At 36.2% G+C, this 22,174-nt stretch overlaps 1 protein-coding gene across 1 annotated transcript; it reads right to left on the bottom strand.

Moving 5' to 3' along the window:
- Window positions 1-18,246: 18,246 nt before the first annotated feature.
- On the bottom strand, window positions 18,247-19,294 carry LOC150035149 (uncharacterized). Its single transcript, XM_090315248.1, has 2 exons — window positions 18,701-19,294; window positions 18,247-18,657 (listed from the first exon to the last, which is right to left on the bottom strand). The coding sequence occupies exons 1-2, from the start codon at window positions 19,292-19,294 to the stop codon at window positions 18,247-18,249; spliced, it is 1,005 nt and encodes a 334-aa protein (XP_090171374.1).
- Between the last annotated feature and the right edge of the window lie 2,880 nt (window positions 19,295-22,174).

Raw genomic sequence — 22,174 nt, 5'->3', positions numbered from 1 at the left:
GTTATCTAATGGACACAAAAATATATTTGTAGTGCGAAGTGTGTAACTGTCAGTCTTTAGTGGAGTGCCCGAAAGTTAACAGATGGTGAATAATTTAATTAAAGAGTTTAATTAATTATTCAAGAACCGTTGGAGCTTCAAGCTACAAGTACATGAGGTCCCCTAGGTAGCCCAACAGGATTTAAAGAGGATCAAGTTTTGGATTATTTTGAATCATTCAAATTAATTGAGAGAATTAATTATATGTGATATAATTAAGTTTATTTAATTATATATGATATAATTATTATAATGTATTTGATACATTATAAAATGAAGTGTTTATGAGAGGAATTAAATGTTTGAATATGATTCAAATATTAACTATATAAATTATATTTATATAGTTAGAATTTAATGTAAATGTGATTTATATTAAATGCCATTAGTGAGAGAAAAGAAACTATAGGTTATATATATTGTATATGATACAATATTCAACTATATGTTATATGTTGTATATGATATAACATATGATTACATGAATATATAACAAATTGGTTTATTTATATTTATAATTTTAATTATGAATTAAAATTAATTATGAATTATTTTATTATTAAATAATTTTATTATTATTTAATTTTAAAATTAATTAAAGGGAAGGAGTCAACTCCCTCCCCCCTTATTTTCTCTTCACCACATAAGTGGTTTAATGGGATATTGGTCTTCATCTTCTTCCTACAAAACATAGAAAAGGGTGAGAAAACAAAGCATTCAACACAGATTTTTTTTTCTCTCTCAGAAAAAAGCTTTCTTCTTCCCTCTTCCCAAAATCATTCAGAGTCCACCACTTCTGGGTCCTTCATCTAGAGGATACCGAGGTTTCTAAGTGGAAATGTCTTTTGAGATTCCAAGGGTTTCACAAGTGAAGAAAAGTCTTCAAAGGTAGGTTTTCTGTAAACTCTTTTTTTTTTTTCAACATGTTGTATAATTTTTACAAATGCATGTTTTTCCTATCTTCTCTGTAAAATTTGTTTTTCAAAAGAATTGAGATTTGGGATGATCCTGCTTCTACTCAAGGTCCCCTCACAGGGGTTCTTTCAGTTTGTTCTTCATTTAAGGGAATTAGTTCTTGACGATAATTGGAAGCTAGGGAGATGACAATGCGTGTTGGAATTGTGCACGTTGTCTCAACTGTGGCAGTGGGAGGATTTTGACTTTGTTTACAGAAACTATATATTATATTAGATAATGTATATGTGGTTCTAAACTTTAAAATGAACCTTATTTTAGTAAAGTGCTTATTAGAACAAAAATACTCTATTTCATTTGAAGTAAATAAAGTGTTTGTTTACAAAAATAGTGTATACATTTGTTCTATAAATCTCGAAGATAATCTTTATGTGCTAAGATCATTAGCAACTAAAGCCCTCATGTTCACTGAAATGTTTAAAACTATGGTAACTCAGAATAAAAGACTTAAAATTTCTCCTAAAGAAAATGTTTATCTTTGGCACCTAAGGTTAGGACACATCAATCTCAATAGAATTGAGAGATTTATTAAGAATGGACTTCTAAGCAAGTTAGAAGAAAATTCTTTACCTGTGTATGAGTTATGCCTTGAAGGCCAAATGACTAAAAGATCTTTTACTGGAAAAGGTCATAAGACCAAAGAACCCTTAGAACTTGTACATTCAGACCTTTATAGTCCGATGAATGTTAAAGCAAGAGGAGGATTTGAATATTTCATCACTTTTACTGATGATTATTTAAGATATAAGTATGTTTATTTAATGCAATAGAAGTCTAAAGCTTTTGAAAAGTTTAAAGAGTTTAAAGCTGAAGTTGAAAATACATTAAATAAAACAATTAAGAAATTTCGATCTGATCGAGGTGGCGAGTTTTTGGATCTTACATTCTAGAACTATTTAATAGAACATGGAATAGTATCCCAACCCTCAGCACCTGGTACACCTCAGCAGAATGATGTATCAGAAAGGAGAAATCGAACCATGTTGGACAAGGTTTGGTCTATGATGAATTATGTTTCCCTACCAGACTCGTTTTGGAGTTATGCAGTATAGACTACAATTTATATTTTGAACTGTGTTCCGTCCAAAAGTGTTACTAGAACACCTTCAAAATTATGGAATGGCCGTAAAGGTAGTTTGCATCATTTTGTACCTATTTTTAGGTTACCCTAAAGGACTTAGAGGTGGTTACTTCTATGATCCTAAGGATAATAAGGTGTTTGTATCGATAAATGCTACATTTTTAAAAGATAACCACATAAGGGAGCATAAACCCGATAGTAACATTGTGTTGAGTGAAATTTTTCAACGAAACTACTGAACCTTCAATAAGAGTTGTTGAAGAACCCAATACCTCAACAAGAGTTGTTGAAATTGGATCATCTAATAGGTTAAATTCACCTCAAGTGTTGAGGGAGCCTCGACGTTGTGGGTGGTTTGTGAACCCCCCCCCCCCCCCCCCCATCTGTTATATGGGTTTAATAGAAATTTTAGGTATGATAGCTGACAGAGATGTTGAGGATCCATTGTCTTACAAGAAGGCAATGAAGGATGTTGACAAAGATGAGTGGATCAAAGCAATGGATCTCAAAATGGAGTCTATGTACTTTAATTCTTTTTGGGATCTTGTAGATCAACCTGATGGTTTTAAATCTATAGGTTGCAAGTGGATCTACAAGAGAAAATGGGGTGTTGATGCGATGGTGGAAACCTTCAAGACTAGACTTGTGGCAAAGGGTTATACCCAAGTTGAGGGAGTCGACTATGACGAGACTTTCTCACCTGTTTCCATGTTGAAGTCTATCTAGATCCTCCTGTCCATTGCCTCATATTATGACAATGAGATTTGACAAATGGACGTCAACACTGCCCTTCTGAATGGCAATCTTGAAAAGACCATTTATATGGAGCAGCCTGAAGGATTCATAACCCAAGGTTAAGAGTAAAAGATTTGCAAGCTTAATTGGTCCATCTATAGATTGAAGCAAGTTTCTCGATCTTGGAATATAAGATTTGATACTGCAATCAAATCTTATGGCTTTGATCAAAATGTTGATGAACCTTGTGTATACAAGAGAATCATCAATATTCCAGTAGCTTTTCTAGTGTTGTATGTAGATGATATCCTACACATTAGGAATGATGTAGGTCTACTAACTAAAATTAAGAATTGGCTACCGAACTAATTCCAAATGAAAGACTTGGGAAATGCGTAGTTTGTTTTGGACATTCAGATCTTTAGAGATTGAAAGAACAGAATGCTAGCCCTATCTCAAGTATCGTACATTGAAAAGATGCTTGTCAAATTTTCGATGCAGAACTCCATTCAGAGGTTTACTCCCTTTCAGGAATCGAGTTATATTGTCTAAGGAACAGTGTCCCAAGACACCTCAAGAAGTTGAGGAAATGAGATGGATCTCCTATGCATTGACTGTTGGTAGCCTGATGTATGCGATGTTATATACTAGACCTGACATTTGCTAAGTAGTGGAGATAGTCAGTAGATCATTCTAATCGAGGATTTGATCACTGAACTACCGTTAAGAACATCCTCAAGTATCTATGGTGAACGAGAGACCACATGTTCGTGTATGGTTCTAAAGATCTGATCCTTACAAGATACATAAACTCTAATTTTCAGACTAATAAGAATTCTAGGAAATCCACATTAGGATCACTGTTAACTCTTAACGGAGAAGTAGTAGTCTAGAGGAGCACCAAGTAGGGGCACATTACTGACTCCACTATGGAGGCTGAGTACATAGCCTCTTGTGAAGCTGCTAAGGAAGCTGTGTTGCTCAAGAAATTTCTGACAGATCTGGAAGTAGTTCCAGACATGTCCAAGTCCATCACCCTTTATTATGATAATGGTGGTGTTGTGGCTAACTCCTGAGAGCCTAAGAGTCACAAGCGCAGAAACACATAGAGCGGAAATATCATTTTATCCGAGAGATTGTGCATCGAGGGAACGTGATCATCACGCAAATAGCTTCAGAGCACAACGTTGTTGATCCATTTAAAATGGCCCTCACGGCTAAGGTGTTTGAGGGCCACCTGTAGAGTATGGGTCTACGAGCCATGTCACATTTAGTCTAGGGCAAGTCGGAGATTTTGTATTGCATGTATTTTATGCCCTAGTTTATTGTTTTATGTATTTGTATATTATGGTGACTTTTATATTGTATACCCCATTAGCTTTAGGACAAGTGGGAGATTATTGAGGTTGAAGCCCTAAATCTCGTTGAGTCCTGTAGTTTGTAATTGTAATGTACAAATAATTCACTTATTTAATAAAATAAGATGTTTTATTTGACATTTAGTACCATTAAACCCACAAACCAATAAACTATCCAATGTTATCATCTGTAACTTAAACATGTATGTAGAGACATACAAGTGGATCATATTTAAGTGATAACCTAAATGGTCTGTAGTAAATGGATAAGTCTGGATACCATATCCTGGTGACATTATGAATATAACCTGCTTTATAGATGTTGTAATTGTTGTAAAATGCTACAAATGATCTAATCATGATTATTCATGTGGAGACATGTGAGCGGAGGTATTCTATGCAAAGGAGTTTGTATAAGACTGGACCATGAAATGACTAGTCTCACTATATAATGTCATTCATAATAAAGACTTACATTTTACCAGGATGACCATAGGTGACATGATTTGAATCCTGAGTGAATTGTGAACACCTGCCTATGAAGATGGTCCTTTGATTTGTATGAGTGAGAGTGGCCAGATCTCCGACTGAATAAGCCTACACAAGATAGAATTCACTTCTTCCCCAATGTCGGGGTAAGTAAATAAATTGCTCCCTTAAGGGCTGATTTCAGGGATTGAACAATGTGGCATCAGACCATCTCCTTGCTTGAAAGGGGTTTGGTCATAGTTGGACTATGACTTATTGTTCATTAGAGAGATCAGTGGTACTTAAGGAGTTAGATGTAACTATAGAGGAAAAATGGTAATTTTGGTCTAGCTGTACTTACGAGCAATTTGTGAAGGTTCATCGTACTGTTGACTGGTTATATCCAATGGACATAGAAATATATCTATAGTGCGAACAGTGCAGTTGTCGGTCTTTAGTGGAGCTCGACGGTTAATGGATATTGAATAATTTAATTAAAGGAGTTTAATTAATTATTCAAGTATCATTGGAGCTTCAATTTACAAGTCTATGAGGTCCCCTTTGTAACTCAACAAGGATTAAATGATAATCAATTTTAGATTAATTTAAATTGTTCAAATTAATTGAGAGAATTAATTATATGTGATATAATTAATTTTACTTAATTATATATATGATATAATTACTATAATATATATGATACATTATAATATAAAGTTTATTTGAGAGGAAATAAATATTTGAATATGATTTAAATATTAATTGTATGAATTAGATTCATATAATTGAATTTAATATAAATGTGATTTATATTAAATACCATTAGTGAGAGAATTAAAACTATAGGTTATATTGTATACAATATTAAACTATAGGTTATATGTTATATATGATATAACCTATATATATATATTTAAATTATAGTTAATTTATTAATTTATTAATTTTAATTTTGAATTTTAAGGGGAGGGAAATAACTTCCCTCTCCTTATTTCTCTCTTCATTTCAAGATCAAAGTGAAAGGGTTGTGAAGGGGATACTGTTTCTTTTTCTTCTTGCAGTTTCATAGAAACAAGTAGAATGTTCTCTAAGAAAAAAATTTATGACTCTCACTCTCTCTTCTCCTCTCAATTTTTCTTCATCCTTTCCAAAAACTAAGAGCCCACACACTCCTTAGAGATTCTCATCCCATTAGAGAATACAAGAGACTCCAATTAAGGTTGACACTGAGGCCGGGTCGGGGTGGGAGGGATTTCCCATTTCCGTCCCCATAGGGGGTATTTCCCCTATCCCCGTCGGGGGAAACAGGTCCCCGTGGGGACCCATCCCCGTTGTTCTTTTTTTTTTTAATAAATTTAATTATATAAATATTTGTAAATAATATATTTTTAAGGTATATATATAATTATATATTATATATATTTATTTCCAAAACTATATAATATATATATTAAAAAAATAATCAGGGTCGGGGACAGGGACAGAAATAGGGCGGGGATACCCTCCCCATCCCCGACCGGGGACCCGGTTAGAATCCTCGATTTGACCCTCATTTTTTATCAAACCGGGCAAGGCAGGGACCTGATCCCGCAGAGATTTTTGCCAACCCTAGCTCCAATTGGTGGTGGTATTTTGGATTGTGTTTTGTTCATGACTATTTTTTGGGGAAGAGGAAATTCATGAAGAAGGGTTCTCCAAGGGTAAAGTTTCTCAAACCTTAGTTTTTCCTTTATTTTCTACGTTGGCATGCTGTAATTTTCTGTTGATTGCATAAATTTATTTCTGTAAAATTTGATTATGTGAAAGCTAAAAATTGGAATGATCCACATTTCTGCTCAGGGCTTTCACAAGTTCCTTCAAGCATATACTCGATTATCTCCGAGGAATGATTGATATGGGTTAGTTTTATTCAAATAAATTAATTTTTTATGTAGCTGATTATGTAGATTCTGGATATTTATCTGATCCACACAAAGTTATATCTCAAACAGGTTGTCTGTTTACATATAGAGGAACTACTATGTCATGACGATCGGTGAAACAGGCCAGAACAGTCACTTCTTCAAATCATGCTGAAATTCTTGCAATTCACAATGTTAGTAAATAATGTGTTTGGCTAAGATTAATGACTCAACACATCCATTAAACATGTGGTTTGTCTTCTAATAAAAATTTTCTAACAATATCATACGAAGACAACACATCATGCATATCCCAAATCAAAGGAGTATATATTAAAGGAGATAGAACAAAGCATATTTTATCGAAGTTTTTCTACACCCATGATCTTGAAGAAAATGGAAACATCAATGTACAACAAATTTATTCGAAAGATAATCTGATAGACTTATTTACAAAAGCATTACCTATCAGAACCTTTGAAAAATTGGTGCACAACATTGGAATGCGGCGACTCGGAGATTTGAAGTGATGTTTTCATGAGGGAGAGCAAATATCTTCTTTTAAAAGTACAAATTATATTAAATATGTACTCTTTTTTCATCAATAGGAATTTTTTCCTGTGGGTTTTTTTTTTTTAAAGTAAGGTTTTAATGAAGCATATTTCATATATATAATAGGCATCTAAAGGTAGGGATGTCTATTTACCTTGCGGGGACCCACCCCAAACAGGGCGGGGAATCCCCGATTAGATGGGGAATGGGGGAAAGAGCGGGGATAATTTTTTCTCCTCGTCCCCAATCCTGTCCCCGCCACTTCCACTTCTTCTTATTCTTCTTCTTCTTCTCCTTCTCCTTCTTCTTCTTCACTCATAATTATTATAATAGTTATAATTATTATTATTATTATTATATCTATATACTTTTTACAAAAATTGTGGTATAAAAATGTTAGTTATTTTCTAATTTTCATTTCAATCGTACATTAATACATTTCTAAATTGTTTTAACATGTTGTAGCATTTAAATGGAAAGCTTGACTATGATATTGTAACATTTAAATTTTAACTTTTAGAAATTATAGGATTAAATTATATTTTTACACATATAATAGTATTATTTTTATAATAAATTTTTATACTATTTTCTTTGAATGAAAAATTTATTGGAAATAACTCATTTAATATATATAATTTTATTTAGTTGAGAATAAAAAAATTTGCTAAAAATGAATATATTAAAATAAACAAACGGAAAAAATTTTCCCAGGGGAATCCCCGCCCCAATCCCCACGGGGAATTTCGCAGGGACGAGAAATGAAATAGGGAGGCGGGATGAGGACAGGGAAGCCTTCCCCGTCCCTGCCCCCGCCCGTGAACATCTCTATCTAAAGGGGAGTATTATAAATATTATTATAATAATAGATGCCCATTAGTGACGTGCTTAGTGTCCAATGCCAAGTGTCATTTTTTCACTACCACATGTGTCATTCGACCACTATGTATAGTATCCAAGTATGTCACTCTCTACTTGCCAAAATTTCCTATAAATAAGTGGTCATTTGTGAATTTTGTAGATACACATACATTGGTTGAAATTCCATGAATTTTGGAGAAAGTAAGATTTTTGGAGGAATTTTCTATTTTCTACAATTTTTCTTATTTATTCCAGATTTAGTTATTTAGTTATTTTAATTAATTATTTATTTATTCTTTCAATATTATATTCTCAATATGTATTCTCGTTGTATCTCGTTTTTCTCCTCAAATTCACAACATTAATCAATTAGCTAATTAATTAACATGGTACCTTTATAAATGAGTAACTCAAAATAATTGTTGTAAAAAAAAAGGAAAATTATTTCAAATGGTAAATCTGTTGAAAATATTTACAAGATATAGCAAAAGTTTAGAACTATCATTGATAATACTATCGAAGTCTATGAGTGTCTATCAACGTCTATCATTTATAGTTTTAAAATTTTGTTATATTTTGTAAATATTTTAGTTATTTTTTTATATTTAAAAATAGTCCTAAAAAATCCACCTTAAAATACTTACCTTTAATATTATATTCATGCTTTTTTAATAAAATATTAATATTTCATCCATTTTGGACTTGATGGTTCAAGAAAAAGCAATAGGTCTCGACTGATGTCTTGTGAACAAATGGTCAAATCGAAAAAAAAAATGGGCATTGACTTAATTAAATAAATTAGGAATATATAAACTCTACGTGTTTCGAATTTAATTTTGAATCAAATAATATGACAAAAAATTGAAATGATAAAAGGAAAATTAAATACGTAAATCAATTTAGTGACTGATTAAAGTTTGAATTTTGAGTGCAAGTTTGGAAGGCAATATGGAAACATAACTTTAAAAATGATGAATACAATGAAAAATAACTTAAAAATGTGTATCAATAATGTAAAACGTTGAGTTACATATAATCAATTATTAACGATTTTTTTAGAAGGATCAATTACTAATGATTTTAGAACATGTTTTATGTTAACATTTTTGTATATTTTACAATATCATATGACTTATTGATTTAATAACAATGAATCAAATTTATAACATAAATTAAAACATTGAAAATCGAAAACAAATTGTTTGTTGCTTTTAACACGTGAAAAAATGAATATAAATAACTAAATTTATATAATCATTGAATAAAAGTGGAAATAAAAAATTTAAACTCTTTTTAGATAATATAGATTAATTTTGTTTCGGTGGATTGTGATAGTTATCAAATGAAGAAAAAAAATGAATAGTTAATATTTTTTAGAAAAAAAGAAACTTCCACTTTAATATGAATACATCTAAAGAAAAAGAAAATCTATTATCAGTGTTTAAGCTATGCTATCTAAGCATCATCTAAATAGGTTGAGGTCGAAATGACATACATAAAACACGTTCTTCCTATCATATTCTTTGTAAGTTTTCATTTGATATGTCAAAGATGCCAAAAACATGACCAATAGTATTTTTTTTCTCTATTTGTTGAATAGTATAAACTCGACTACTAGAGTGTAACTTTCTTTGTCGATTATTTTGATAATAAATATATGGTTATCATTTAAGTTTTAACAATACAATACCTTGACGATATATACCAATAGAAGTATTCAACTCAAAAAGATCGCATGATTATTAGGTTGTTGTTCGAAGAAATTTCTAGAGAAATTTAATTCATTGAAAATAAACTTCATATTTGTATTAATTTTAATATTGTGAGTACAATCTCTAACGAATGATTTATTGATGGTTTCTCTCCAAAAATAAAATCAAATAAATTTGTCTTAAGGGCTTTGCTACTTGTCCTCGATGTTGATTTGTGTCGCCGGCTTTGCAACTTGTTCTTGAATGTGGATTTATCTCGAGATTTAGCAACTTGTTCTTGATATCGATTTATCTCGAGGGTTTTGCAACCTATTCTCAAATGTAGGTTTATCTCAAGGGCTTTGCAGCTTGTTCTCGATGTTAAAAGTGTATGCTTGATTTGTGCAAGCATAAGATGTAGATGTTTTGAAGTGAAATCTTGGTATAATGTTTGAGAATTCTCTCTAAGCTCTCTGAAACGTAAAATTTACAAACCTTTCTATTAAATGTATATGCTTGATTTGAGGAAGCTGGCTGCGTTAATATTCTCAAAGCTGAAGTTCTTTGGAGTCTTAAATTTTTGGGTTGACAAGAGAAATAGCACATTTTAAAGTTTCATTTGGAAAAATAACAAAAAAATTTCAAAATTATAAAAATAGCAAAACGAATTTATATAATGGAAAATACTAATTAGTAAATGACAAAACTACCATAAAACAATAAATTAAGTACAAACGAAAATACAAATATACACGACTAAAAAATAACTCGTATACCATAAATACACTTCTAGAACCACAAATATACAATATCTAAACATTCCATAAGAAAAAATTAAAAATAACCTAATATGGACCTTAACGCTTCCAGCTACATATAGAATGTGTGTATGCGAGGGAAGATGACGACCAAGAGGTGGGGGTCATTAGAAACTTATGAATGTCTACAACGATGGACTTCTTTTAAGGTGAGAAAGAGCAAAATTGATTGGCAAGTGAGTATGTGAAGGAATTGCAACTTCAAGACGATGTGATTATTGAAACTGTGATTGCTTTTGACACCAAACCAGTTGTAGGGAGTTTCATTGTCTTTGTTCCATGTGATCATTTTACTCATAGAATCTTGAAAGACAACTTTAAACACTGTCAATCACAGAACACCATTGTTGAAAACGATGTTCAAAGTAGAAACAAAAGTCGGAAACATGTGTGCGAACGAAAAAGGTCGGCGACCTAGCGTGGGTGGTTGTCAAAAGCTAGCTAAGACAATGGAATTCAAGAAAGGGTTGCTAAATCAACGATCACAACATGTGGGATTGAGAAGGAGAAAAAGAGATTTTGGGGGCGGCTAAATGAAGAAGATGAAGAGATGAGATTTTGGGTTTTTTGTTATTTTATAATAATAATAATAATAATAATAATAATAAATGAAACAATATATATATTTACGCACATGTTTCAAACATTCAAAGTTTAGTTTCTATTTACATGTTTCTTTTTAAGTACACCAAACCACCTTTACGTGTTTCTATATGAAAATTTGAAAATATTCAAAATATGGAAAAAAAAAACAATCAAATTAATTTGATAATAATATGTATAAAGCAATGAAAAAAATATTTAGATACAAATGAATTTGTAATAAACATTTAAACAAATCGCAAGTTAGATAAAATCAAATTTGATAATGAAAGATAAATTCAAATATAAATTGGAGAGAAAAATAGGAAGTTTTTGTTTATTGGGATTATTCGATAAATAGTTAAATAAAATCTAATTTGATAATAAAATATAAATTCAAATATAATTCGATGGAGAAAAATCAGAAAGGAGCTCGTTTATTTACAATTACATTGTATTCATAGTTTAATTTTCATTTAAGCTTCAACAATTACATTGTTTTTATAACTCCATCAACCACAAAACCTATGAAAGAAAGCATAACGTGTTGTAGAGGCATAGCAAAAACAACAAGATTGCAAAAGTGAATACTTATTTGTTTGTAAAAAAGACAAATTAATAGTATAATAATATAATTAGATGATAATGAATAAATATGGTTCAAAAATACAAAAAATGATAAAATTTAAATGAAATATACCGTTTGTTAGATGACAATATGATAAAATATTAAGTAAAATCCTAATTGGGATAAAAATTTTAATTCGAATTTCAAATGATAAAAAATGAATAAAATAATGTAAAATCTAAAGATATATTATAAATTAAAATCAAAATGGTGATAAACAAATTAAAGATTGGTTAATTCTGAATATTTTCGGAAAATTGTTAAATCAAATCAAAACAGATATGAAAGCGCTAATTCAAATTTTAAAATGGGAGAAAAATCTGACACTTTTATCTCTTGAATCCGTTAGGTTGAAGTCTCATAACCGGCGATTCCATTTACACTATATTTCTGTCGAGAATTAATACATGATCTCATAATAGACGATTCCATTTACACTGTATTTCTATTGAGAATTTATACATGGTATAGCAATTATACAGTACTCAAAAAACGGTTAATTGACCATACCAGGGGCAATTTGGGGATTAAAAAAATATATGTCATATGCGTGACATGCTTTTGTCAAAAATCTTATTACTTTCGTTTTTTTTTTTTTTGACAAAAATCAAAAGGCAACATCCGATTTTTCTTTTTTCTCTAATTTCTAAAAAAAAAAAAATAATAATCCTTTAAATGAAGGAGAATTCCTCTATAGTTCTAAAATGGACTTTGTATACATAGGTTTGGTTGGTCCATGGACTCAGCCATTTGGTCCAACTAATTTGATTTGGGTCAAATTATGCCTCTCTTTTTTTAATCGGACTTTAGGCCAAATATTAATATCAAATGAGCCCAAATTGTTTTATTCGATCCAACACGATTGTACACACGAGGTTTCCGAAGAGTTTCGTGGAGTTGAACTTAAGTTGGTATTGATGTTGAAGTTGATTTGATGCGATGTGGTTCGATCTCTAATACTTGATCCTCTGATTCTCTCTCAGTTGGGTGAATGTGCTTGACTTGAAGAAGAAAAACACCGAATAGAAGTCTTGGAAGAGTCTTTGTGAGTAGAAGTCTTGGAAGAGTCTTTGTGTCTTCAAGGGTCTGCAGCTTCAGGAGTCTTGGGAGTCTTCTGCTTGTTGATAAATTATCTCTGGGCTTTGAACGGACAAAGTGTTACCCCTGCAAATAAGGAGAGATTCTTTATTTGTAGAGTTATAGGTGGGCTTGGGCTTGGTTGATCCATGGGTCTGGCCTTTAGATCCAATTAGTTGGACTTGGGCTTGGTTGGTCCATGGGTCTGGCATTTGGGTCCAATTAATCGGATTTAGGCTTGATTTGACATTTGGGGGTCAAATTCAACCTATTTTTGGGCTTAGTTAGACTTTGACCTAAATAATAATATCAAATTGGGCCAAATTAATCTTATTTGATTCAACGGTCATGATAAAACATGTGGCGTCATTGAAATTTGTCTTAACTTCAATTCAGGACAAATGTCAACTCTTAATTGAGCCCAAATTTAATGATTTGAAATTTCGTCATTAATTTAGTAAATGACGTAACAACTTGTGATTGGTCCAAAATTTCTCATTCAACAAATGTCCCTTTCGAGATTTATGCACATATATAGGTGGATAAATCTCGAAAAATATAAAGTTGGAATTAAAATCCAAACATATTTATTCTTGAATTTGACCTCAATTGATGTGTCAGTCAAATTATGAATTTAGTACATAAGTTTAACTTGAATTTGGAATAAAATTTGGAATATGTCCAAATTTTAATTTGAGATTTTATCCCTAATAATTTGACTTGAGGATAAAAGTCTGATGATTTGGATTTTAGGATAAAATTTGGAATATGACCAAATTTTAGTTGAAGGTAAATTTAAAGACAAAATCTAATAAAATCAAATTAGATAGGGAATTTGTTTAATTTAATTTGAAATTAGGATAGAATAAAATTAAGAAATCTAATAAAAAATCTAATATTTTGAATCAAATCTTTATTTGATTTGGATTTCCTAATTTGTTATAGAACCTAGAAACCTCTATAAATAGGACCCTAAACCTCTCCATTATTCTCATCCCTTCTTCTTCTTCTAATCATTCTTTTCTCTCATGTTCCTCTTCTTCTTTTAATGTTTTCTTCATTTTTTTAAAAAAATTTTTCTTCTTTTTTCTTCTTTTTTTTAGAAAATTTTTTTAACAATTTTTTTTTTGTTTTTTATATTTTTTTCACATGTTTTTTTCTTTTTTTTCAGAAGATTTTTTTTTTACTAACTTGCTCCTTAACTATTTTTTTTGTAGGAGTTACAATGCAACTAAAGAAGCACAAAAAAAGAATTTTTTTAATCTCACTGATCCATCTTTGGTGCACATAAGGACGGCCTTGGCATGGTCTATTTATTGTATGTCTGTTCGTACCTTGCAGTGCCGTTCGTGCATCTTGATCGTCATGAGATGGGCCTCCCCAAGGCTTACGGCTCTCCCATGCGATCACCTTAGGGAGGATCCCGAAAAGGTTTACCTTGTAGCACCGTTCGCATATCCTGATCATCGTGGGAAGGGTCCTGCAAAGGCTTACAACTCTTCCATTCGACCACCCTAGGGAGGATCCCGATAAGGTCTATCTTGTGGCCTCGTTCATGCATCCTAATCGTCATGGGAGGGGCCTACCAAGGCTTATAGCTCTCCCATGTGATCACCCTAGGGAGGATCCTAAAAAGGACGCACCATTCGCATATCCTGATCATCGTGGGAGGGGCCCCGCAAAGACTTACAACTCTCTCATTCGATCACCCTAGGGAGGATCCCGATAAGGTCTGCCTTGCGGTGCTGTTCGTGCATCCTGTTTGTCATGGAAGAGGCTCCGCCAAGGTTTACAGCTCTCCCATGCGATCACCCTAGTGAGGATCCCAAAAAGGTTTACCTTGTAGCACCGTTCGCATATCCTAATCGTCGTGGGAGGGGCCTCGAAAAGGTTACAACTCTCCCATTCGATCAACCTAGGAAGGATCTCGATAAGGTCTGCCTTGTAGCACCGTTCATGAATCTTGATTATCGTGGGAGGGGCCCCACCAAGGCTTACAGCTCTCCCATGCGATCACCCTAGGGAAGATCCCGAAAAGGTCTACTTTGTAATACCGTTCGCATGTCCTGATCGTCGTGGGAGGGACTCCACAAAGGCTTACAACTCTCCCATTCGATCATCCTAGAGAGGATCTCGGTAAGGTCTGCCTTGTAGCATCGTTCGTGCATCCTGATCGTCGTGGGAGGGATATCACCAAGGCTTACAACTCTCCCATTCAATCACCCTAAGGAGAATCCTGAAAAGATCTGCCTTATTATGTTACTCCTTGATCAAAATTTGAAGATAAGGGAAATACGCCATTGAGTATTGAAGATGAGACGGATATGCCATCAAACTTTGAAGATGGGAAGAATATGACATCAAGATTTTGAGCGGGTTGGCTAGAGTCGATCTCGCATATAAGGCGGAGCTAGATAGACCAGAGTTGACCTCGAATATGAGGTGAAGTCGGATGGACTAGATTTGTCCTCGCATATAAGGTAGAGTTAGGCAAACCAAACTTGATTTCGCATATGAGGTAGAACCACACCCACATTTTTGGAGAGGAAGCGAAGCTACACCAACATTTTGGAGAATGGGTGAAGTTGAACCAATATTTTGGAGAGGAAACAAAACCGCACCACGACTTTGGAGATAGAGTGAAGCTGCATCATCAGTTTGGAGATGAAGTGAAACCACGCCATCAATTTGGAGATGAAACAAAGCCACACCACGACTTTGGAGATGAAGCGAAGCCATGCCAACATTTTGGAGAGGAAACGAAACCGCACCATGACTTTGGAGATGAAGCAAAGTAGCGGATTTAGTTTGGAGATGAAGCGAAACCACGCCACAACTTTGGAGATGAAGCAAACCACACTAGACTTTGGAGATAAAGCGAAACTGTGCCAACATTTTGGAGATGAAGCGAAGCCGCGCTATCAGTTTGGAGATGAAGCGAAGCCACGCCATAACTTTGGAGATGAAACGAAGTCGCACCAACATTTTGGAGAGGAAACGAAACCGCACCATGACTTTGGAGATGAAGCAAAGTCATGCCATTAGTTTGGAGATGAAGTGAAGCCACACCACAACTTTGGAGATGAAGCGAACCATGCCAAACTTTGGAGATAAAGCAAAATTGCGCCAACATTTTGGAAATGAAGCGAAGCCCCCCTATCATTTTGGAGATGAAGCGAAGCCATGCCACGACTTTGAAGATGAAGTAAAGCCACGTCATCAGTTTGGAGATGAAGCGAACCACGCCAGACTTTAGAGATAAAGCGAAGCTGCGTCATGATTTTGTAGATCGAGCCATTGAAGATGGAGCCCTGTCATGCACACTGACCTTGAACTTGAAGATGGAAGTGGGGCCATGCACGCCACTCTTGAACTTGAAGATGGAGAAGCATTGATGAGACCTTCGCGTTTGAGTTTGACAATGCATCGGAAAATCCTCTGCATTTGAGTTTGATGATGCATCGGCGAATCCTCTACACTTGAGCTTGAAGAATCGGTGAATCCTCCGCATTTGAGCTTAAAGCATTGGCGAATCCTTCGCACTTAAGTTTGACGAAGCATCGATGAATCTTCACATTGAGCTCAACTTCGCGACTTTGAGCGTGAAAATGGCATTGCAAAGCCTTCAGACTCGAGCATGAAGATGAAGCATCGATGAAGCCTCTAAACTTGAAGATGGAGGAACACCGATGAAGTCTTTAAACTTGAAGATTGAAGAGCATCGATGAAGCTTCTGAACTTGAAGATTGAGGAGCATCTAAGTTTGATTTTAAAAAGGAAGCGAAGCGCATTCCAAGTGTGTGCCTTTTATTTACTGTGTTGGCTCCTTACAAGGGATGAACATCTTTAATCCATTGTGTTGCCCCCAATAGGGATGAACATCTTCAATCTGAAGTGTCATTCTTTAACGGGGATGATCAACATCAATCTTGTAGTATCATACTTAGATGGTTGTGGTACCTTTTCTGATGGACTAAACTTAAATTTCTTTAAGTTTTCTTCGTACCTTTAAAGAAAGGGATCAAATCAAGACGTAGTTCAGTTTTTTTTTTTTTTAACTGGACTGGACTTGAAGTTTCTTTCAAGCTGCCCACATACCCTTCTTAATGATAGGGATCAAGTCATAATGTAGTTCAAAAAGAATGTTTTTTTAATGCACGATTGAACTTAAATTTCTTTAAGTTGCCTACGTACCCTTTATAATGACAGGGATCAAGTCGTAATATAGTTCGTGCAAAGGCTTTTTTTTTTTTAACATTTGTTAAGCGTAAAACTTCTTGAGAAACTTGCCATTGATTGGGCTAATTCTTAGCCCATCTTGATCAACTATCTTGTATGCTTTGTTTGTGTAGACTTCTTTGACGACATAGAGCCCATCCCATTTAGGTGTAAACTTATTCCCCGTATGTCTTGTCGTGATAATTGGTCTCCTTACGGCGAGAACTAGATCACCGACTTGAAAGGACCGAGGCTTTATATGTTTATCGAAGGCTTTAAACATTCGCGCCTGGTAATATTCCAGTGCTTGTTGAGCTTCTAATCATTTTTCATCTAGTACCTCCAACTTTTGGAGCCGCAGTTTGGCGTTGTCCTCTGTAGTCAGCTTTTCTTGCACCACCATTCTTAGCGATGGAATTTCTCTTTCCAGAGGAAGGACAACTTCTAACCCATAAATGAGAGAGTACGGGGTGACTCTTATAGGGGTATGGTGAGTGGTGCGATAAGCCCACAACGTTTCACCGATCTTCTCCTACCAATCTCTCTTCGACTTGGAAATAATTTTCTTCAGCAGGTTGCACAATGTCTTGTTAAATGCCTTTGCCAACCCATTTGCGGTGGCATTATACATGGATGACTTGTACTGCTTGAATTTGAATTTTTCACACAATCTGTCCATTAAACTATTGGAGAATTGTCTCCTGTTATCCGTCACAATCCGATGGGGAATTTCGTACCAATAAATGATATGAGTGCAAATAAAATCCACCATGTTTTTTTTCTTAGCTTCTCTTAGAGCGACAACCTTAGCCTATCTTAAAAAGTAGTCAGTGGCTGCAAGGATGTAAGAGTGTCCTACTGACAACTTAGGTGTTATAGGACCGACCACATCAAGCCTCCATGCTTCGAAAGGCCACGAGACTATGGTCGGATGCAGAGGCTCGGGCGAGTCTTGGATCACACTTCTTTGCATCATCCATCGAGTCTTGGATCATTCCTGGCCAATAGTAACCCATTCTTTTCAGCTGGAATTGTAACTTTGGTCCAGCTTGATGCGCGTCGCTTACGCCTGAGTGTGCTTCCTCCAAAGCCTTTGTTGACTCATCTTTACTGAGGCATCGAAGTAAAAGTCCTTCAAGGGATCGACGGTATAGGACCCATTTGTAGTAAATGAAATGTGCGGCCCTCCTTCGAACCTTGATTTTTCGGTGGGGGTCGTCCGGGAGCCTTCCATGCTCAAGGTAATCTATGATGGACTACCGTCAGTCTTTCTCATTGGTTAGGTAGACTGGTATCGCATTCGTTTCCCCACATGCAGTCCCAACCGGAGGTACAACCCTTCTCTGACAAAGCGGTATATTAAGGGGCACATTATCCAGAACCATTAAGGCAGTGGCTAGGTTTGCCAAGGCATCCACTTTCTTGTTCTCCATCCTCGGAACATGTTCCAACGTCACACTTTCGAACTTTTCCATCAGCTGCCGAGCATAAGTGAAGTAGGGTTTCAAGTCGTCGTCCTTCACCTCGTACTGGCATAAGAGTTGATTGATTATCAACTTTGAGTCACCGAAGATCTCTATACAAGCTACCCCAATCTCTAAGGCCATTTGGAGACCAATTATCAAGGCTTGGTATTTAGCACGTTGTTTGAGCATAACTCGGCAAGTGCGAAGCTATAAGGCAGCATGTGCTTTTCTGGTGAAATGAGGACGATACCTGCCCCGCACCACTTTTTCGTGCCGCACCGTCAAAGAACATGACCCATAGCTCTGAGGTTTCTATGAAGAGAGCTTCATCATCGGGGAAGTCTTCACTTAACTCCCAATCCGATGGAACTGGTTGATCTGCGAGGAAGTTGGCTAACGTCTGCCCTTTAACTACCCTTTGCGGTACATAAACAATGTCGTACTGTTGAAGCATGATTTTCCACTTGGCTAAACGTCCCGAGATGATTGGCCTGGACAGGACATACTTGATGGGATCGACTTTCGCAATTAAGTGGACTGTGAAGGGTTGCATGTAGTGCCTCAACTTATCTATGGTGAAGAAGAGCGCAAGGCACGTCTTCTCTATAGGGGAATAATTGATCTCGGCTCCATTCGGGGTCCTACTCAAGTAATAGAGAGCACGTTCTTTTCCCTTTTCTCTTTCTTGTGCCAACAATGCCCCTAGTGATCTCTCTTGTGCTACAATGTACAGTATCACCACTACTAGGGCTCCTAAGACAAGAGGGTTGATCAAGTACCTCTTTATGCTATCAAAAGCATTCTGGCAAGCCTCATCCCATTCGAATTTCTCTCCTTTTCTCATCAATCTTTGAAAGGGTTGACACCGCCCTGCCAGGTTAGAGATAAATCTCCGGATGTAGGCCAGACGTCCCTTTAAACTTCTCAACTCATGTAGATTCCTTGGTCTTGGCATCTTCTAGATGACATCCATCTTGGATTGGTCTATCTCTATCCCTCGATGTCTCACAACGAAGCCCAGAAACTTTCCTGAAGTTACGCCAAACGCGCATTTGAGGGGGTTCATCTTTAATTGGTACTTCCGCAGGCGATTGAACACGGTTCTTAGATCTTTCAAATGGTCCTGTCGTCACTTGGTCTTGACTACAAGGTCATCCATATAGCACTCCACGTGTTTGTGTAACATATCGTCAAACACCTTCTGCATGGCACGTAGATAAGTAGCGCCAGCGTTCTTCAACTCGAGTGGCATTACCTTGTAGCAATATATCCCTTTTGGGGTTCGAAATACCGTCACTTCCTCGTCTGCGAGGGCCATTCGTATATGGTTATACTCGGAAGATCCGTCCACGAAGGATAAGGCTTCATGTCATGTTGTTGCATCAACCATGATCTCTGTGATGGGCAATGGAAAATCATCTTTCGGGCATGCGCTGTTTAGGTCGCGAAAGTTTAACTAGACACGAAGCTGTCCATTATTTTTTCTAACCGGGACAATGTTGGCTATCCATGTTGGATATTTAACTTTGCGAATGAACCCGGGTTCAATCAGCTTATTGACCTCAACCTCAATCTGGGAGATAAGTTCTGGCCAAAAGCGTTGTTGAGCCTGCTTAACGAGTTGACACCCCTGTTTGATCGCGAGATGGTGGACTGCTACATTTGGATCTAGTCCCGGTATCTCTTTTTATAACCAGGCGAAAACATCCCTGTATTCGGTGAATGAACTCATGTATTCGTCCTTTTCCCCTTCTGAGAGGGACGCATTGATGAAAGTCGGATGCGGTTCTTCTACTGTGCTCAGATTTACCTCTTTTAGCTCGTCCACTGTGGATTGATCACCATTCTCTAGACCTTGTGGAGCGTCCTCCACCTCCTCTTTGGTCATACCTTCTTCGGATTCTTCGGTGATGGTGATGTAGTGACACGAAGTTTTGCCTTCCTACTATTCTAAATTTTCATTCTGAGGATTGGTGAAAATGACGTCGCGCCACTTTACTTTGAGCGAGCCCTCACTTGTGTTTAGAGTAATGAAGGTCTTTCTCTTCATGCATGAGAGGACGGTACTACGGATTTCTCTATCACTTCTTGCCTCTCCTAATGGCTTCTGGTCCGATGACCCTTCAGCATTTTTAAGGTCGATTCGTCGCCATATGGACGCTCAGGGTATCAGCCCCCTCTTTCTTATAGTCATTTCGAGGGCGTCACCGCAGGCTTTTCCCTTCCCTTTTGTCTTACTAGGGACATATTGGTCGAAGGGATCTTCAACCCTCTCGTACTTTAGGCGATAAAAAATGGGAGCGTGGGGTTTTCCTTCGCTCTCCTTTGGAACTGCACCTAGTCTCTCTAAAGCTAATGGCCACACTACCACCGGCGATTGACAGATGATTTCTTCATTTCCTTTATTCGGCAGAGTCAACCTTCGAAAGACTGAGCATCGAGTACCTCTGGGAATAGTATGTGGGTTTCCCCTTTCTGATTCTGTCATGCTTAACCTCTCAAAGACCAAGGCGCGTGCAGCAGACGGTCTAATACGGTCGAAGGCTGAGGCTCTTTTATCTTTGCCCTCCTTTTCTCATATATCATTGACTTCTTCTGCAGTGATATGATTGATGTTGGCTACTTTTCCCTTCGCCTTTTTGATTATGCGGACTGGCTCTGACGACTCATATATAAGTCCCGCCTTCAACGTGGGTATAGTGTGTCCCTCTTGTAAAAGCTTCTTTTGGGTCGGCGAGAGTCAGGGTTTCTCATAAATCTTCAAACTCTTGAACTTAGTGTGAGTTGTGAAGTCATAGCCCGCCTTTGCCAACGGCTTGTAAGCCTTGGGATCGAATCCGTCTTCAGTTTTCCTCTCGGGCAGCTTTAACCCTGTCACTTCCGCTTTCGACTTGTGGACTTCCTGCTTCGTTATCGACGTGAGGGGTGTGACGAAACTCTCCTTTAGAATTTCTCTGTCGCCAACCTGTAAACCTTTTGAGCATTCTGTAAAAGGTGACCACCCTTTTTTTCGTCTCGACAAAGGAACATAGTGCAAAATCGGAGGTTTTGAGGCTTTTTCACCCCTCACCACTAGTGTTTCTCCAACGTCGAGGGGTGTTCTACTCTCATTTGGGCTGGAGGCTTGTACCTTGCTATCCGCTCCTTTCTCTGTGTCTATTGGTGACCTCGACCGGGATCCACCTGCTTTCTTTGCCAGAAAGTTCTCTGTCGGCATAGTCTCACCAAAATTTTCGCTCTTTAAGTAAAACTTTGCATCTGCGAAGTGAGACTCGGCCTCGGAAAACGGATTAGAATTTGCTTCAACCTTCTTAATCCCATCTTGGTAAAACTTGAAACATTGATGCAGTGTCGATGTAATCACACCATTCCCATGAATCCAAGGGCGTCTCAATAGTAGCTTGTAGGTGGTCTTTGAGTCTATCACATGAAACAGCGCGTCAGCCTTCAGATCGCCAATGAGAAGCTCTAAGCATATCATGCCTATCACCCTCTGACTGCCTTGATTGAAACCCTGAATTACTAATTTGCTATTTGATAGCTCTTCCATGAGTATGCCCAACTGTTTCATAGTCGTCTTAGGCATTATATTGACGGTGGATTCATTGTCGATGAGGATTTGACCCACTCTCTGTTCTCGAATGTATCCAGAGACGTACAAAGGCCTATTATGCAATTTGGATCCCAGTAGTATATCTTCATTTGAGAAGCCTATGAATGTGCA

This window comes from Benincasa hispida, chromosome 7 (genome assembly GCF_027475165.1).
Source record: "Benincasa hispida cultivar pf3 chromosome 7, pf3_genome.v1.1, whole genome shotgun sequence".
Lineage (NCBI taxonomy): Eukaryota > Viridiplantae > Streptophyta > Magnoliopsida > Cucurbitales > Cucurbitaceae > Benincasa > Benincasa hispida.
Note: the sequence above shows the minus strand (reverse complement) of the source record. Positions and strands in the feature narration are given on the sequence as shown.

Bases quoted from the DNA above. Each gene is read 5' to 3' on its own strand.
- LOC150035149 (XM_090315248.1), bottom strand. From the start codon at position 19,294: ATGAGAAAAGGAGAGAAATTCGAATGGGATGAGGCTTGCCAGAATGCT. The intron at 18,658-18,700 runs GTATCGTCCTCA...GCTGCCTTATAG, and splicing joins GAAAAAGTGGTGCGGGGCAG to CTTCGCACTTGCCGAGTTAT.